The 3,583-nt window shown below is 39.3% G+C and overlaps 1 protein-coding gene across 1 annotated transcript; it reads left to right on the top strand.

Moving 5' to 3' along the window:
• Positions 1-205: 205 nt before the first annotated feature.
• NPBWR1 (neuropeptides B and W receptor 1) lies at positions 206-1,748 on the top strand. The gene is made up of 2 exons (XM_068234763.1): positions 206-253; positions 635-1,748. Exon 2 carries the CDS (start codon positions 635-637, stop codon positions 1,598-1,600), a length of 966 nt encoding a protein of 321 aa, XP_068090864.1. The 5' UTR covers positions 206-253; the 3' UTR covers positions 1,601-1,748.
• Positions 1,749-3,583: the final 1,835 nt, after the last annotated feature.

Here is a 3,583-nt window from a genome sequence, read left to right on the forward strand (position 1 = left end):
GCTTACACTGTGTGAGATTGGGGCCATTTCATTGCAATAACGTACAAAGATTGGCAAAAGAACAGAATGGGAGGGAGCTGTTCTTCAGCACTTACTGCAATGGGAAGAAGGAATCAGAGAGCTGAACAGAACAGGAATCCAGCTTCGAGCTCCTCTCCGCTCAGATTTTCAGCTCATCCCTGCCTAATGCAGCCACAAGCCATCTGCAGACAGAAGGAAGTGTACATAAGTGACTCAGAAGACAGACATTAAGGTAAGCTAATTCCACTGACTACAAACATTAGGGCTGCTTCTGGGAGTATTTAGTTCATTTAGTATTTATTGAGCTTCTCAGCAATCATTCAAAGTAACTTTAATTCCAATGCACCTGCATTTAAAACTGATGCATTGCTTTATCTGTGTCTAACCAGAACTAGATCAGAACTGTACTGTCACTGTGTTGTTGTTGTAGCTAAGAAATGACAGTTAGAAAGTAAGGTTTGTTATGACACAATAAGTAAACCTGACACATAACTGGCAATCAATAATACATGTTATTAGCAAAGAAATTATTACTTGTGTGTCTTGATCTTTAGTTGCACATGATCATGACATGCAGTCTGAATAATGTGTGTTTTTTCCCTTTCTTTCGAAGATGGAAAACGTTTCTTTGGATTTATCATCCAATTCATCAAGATGGTTGGAGGGGATGAATGGAACAATACCTCAAGCTATTCCGAACTTTTATCTGGCATTACCCATCATCTATTCCATAATCTGTGCAGTTGGATTGACCGGAAATACTGCTGTCATCTATGTTATCCTCAAGGCTCCCAAGATGAAATCTGTCACCAACATGTTTATCCTGAACTTGGCCATTGCTGATGAACTCTTTACACTGGTATTGCCCATTAACATAGTCGATTACTTACTGCTGCAGTGGCCCTTTGGAGAATTCATGTGCAAACTGATTGTCTCAATTGATGAGTACAATACCTTTTCTAGTCTCTATTTTCTAACTGTCATGAGCATTGACAGGTACCTTGTGGTTGTGGCAACTGTAGAATCCAAGAAACTCCCCTTTCGTACCTATAGGGCAGCTAAGATAGTCAGCCTGTGCGTCTGGAGCTTAGTGACTATAATAATTTTGCCTTTTATTATTTTTGCCAAGATTTACCAAAACCGAGACCGTGTGCAGTGTATTTTTGTGTTTCCTAATCCGGAGGACTTGTGGTGGAAGATGAGCAGGATCTATACTCTCATTATGGGCTTTGCCATTCCCGTCTCCACAATTTGCATTTTATATACCATGATGCTTTACAAATTAAGAAGGATGCGCCTAAACAGCAACGCAAAAGCTTTAGATAAAGCTAAGAAGAAAGTGACCTTTATGGTGGCCATTATTCTAGCAGTGTGCTTGTTTTGCTGGACTCCCTATCATCTCAGCACTGTGGTGGCCTTAACTGCTGACATTCCAGAGACACCCCTAGTTATGGGCATCTCTTTATTCATCACCAGCCTGAGCTATGCCAACAGCTGCCTCAATCCGTTCCTCTATGCTTTCCTAGATGACAATTTTAGGAAAAGCTTCAGGAAACTAGTAGAGTGCAGGTCATCCTAGAAAGACATTAGAAGGTTGGACATGAAGACTCTATTCATCTTCTCAACAAGTACATATTCAGCATGTCTTGCATGGGCTCATCTATCAAGCCACTGAGATGGTTCACTTCTCATCAGCAAGATAAACATAAGATACCATTCTCCACTTTAAAACCATGTTTGGTTTAATTGTATTTACTTTAGTAAATCATAATGAGACTTGTAGCATCTTAACAGCTGGAGAATTTTAACTTCCCAATAGATTATTATGCCATGGATGTTTACTGCTCAGCATCTGCAAATTTTAATACCTAAAATAAAGGGGGACTCTGGGTTGGGCTGGTTAAAAGTATCCCTAAAGGTGGCCATAAACTTAAAGATTTGCAGCAGATTCGACCATCAGATATATTTCTGTCAGATGCCTATCAGGTCGAATCTGACAGGAACGTATCTGATGTGTGCCACGCTGTAGAGATTGAATTTCAGTAGATTTCAAAATTAAATCTATTGAAATTCGATCAAAATGCAGCATTGCACCATTCGATCCAATGTAACCCTATGGGCCATCGATCGCCTGGCAGCAGCCGGTCGACCCAGATTTTCCGCCCGGGCCGATCGAGCAAATCATTCAAATTCGGCCGGAAATCGATCAATCTGCCAATCGATCATGCTTTTTGCTGCATCGATTTCTAGCCGATTCGATCAAAATGGTCGAATCGGCCATCTAGAGCTAAAATCGAGCAGTGTATGGGCCCCCTAAGGGTGCATACACACATGCAATTTTGATTGGTCTTTTACTGACCAACCTCCATGCAGAATATGGGCTAAGAGATTTTGAATTCTATGAACAGATTGCTCAGATAAGCACTCATACTACATGGAAATGGTAAAATTGGCAAATTGAAAATTATATGTGTATACCAGGCTTCAGTTATTTAAGTCATAAGATTTAATCTTTGAATGCTGTGGCCCCTGTGGCTGCTGTGATAGGCATTGCTGCTGATAACAATGATAAACAACTTCTGCCACACATCCTGTTGTGTTTAAAGACATTAAATTGTAATCCAAATAATGTTTTTATTCCTATCTCCTGGCTCATTCAAAGAATACGAGACACGAATTACCAATATGTGGGGCGCGCAGCAAAGGATTGCTGCTATGGCGGCTCCCAGCTTTGGCCAAAATAACCTAATTCGCATTCAAATAGATGAGTTAGCCAGATGGCTAGACAGAGAGCTTAAAACTTGTGTGACTGATAACTTTTGCAGGACAAAATATTTTTAACAGATGTACATTACAAATGTTACTCCTATGCTAATGCTCAATCCAACAAACACCTCATAGGGTGAGTCCTCCTTTAATACAAACTACTGAACTATCTCAGAAGGGGAGTCAAAAATGCTCTGATGATATGGAGCCAATCCAATCTCAGGTTACTCTTAGCAGAGCAGTGAAAGATGGATTCAGATTGGTTACTATCGATTACTGTTGTTTTAATATTCTGATTAAGTTTTGTACTCCCTTTTCAAATAAGCCCAGCTATTAGACTTCAGATGGTTTGAATGTAGAAACTGATCTATAAAAAGCAAAGAGAATGAATATCTTGTTGCCCATGGAAACCTTTTTAACTTTACTGAATATGTGGTTTGCTTTTTCTAATTACAAATCAGTTCCACTCTCTTGTGTTCCTAACAGAATTACACCTGCCTGCATAATTATTCAGCTATGCTGCAACAAAGATGGTGGTCATATCTCCCTAATTTGTTCTGGATTAATGCCATTTTATGGTATGTATTGAAAACAGCCTCTCTCATGCCTAATGTCTCATCTGCTGTTCGAGATGCATTATAAGAATGCTTAATAAGTAACATAAGACTTTGGGACAATGGGGCTTTCTTGAGTTTTGCACAATTTAATTGATATTGTGTGCAATGGTGGAACAGTAAGGCTAATTACTTGTTTATGGTCTTTACTGAATATAAATTGTAATTAATAAAGCTGTAAA

The sequence above is a fragment of the Hyperolius riggenbachi genome, chromosome 5, assembly GCF_040937935.1.
Source record: "Hyperolius riggenbachi isolate aHypRig1 chromosome 5, aHypRig1.pri, whole genome shotgun sequence".
Classification (NCBI taxonomy): domain Eukaryota; kingdom Metazoa; phylum Chordata; class Amphibia; order Anura; family Hyperoliidae; genus Hyperolius; species Hyperolius riggenbachi.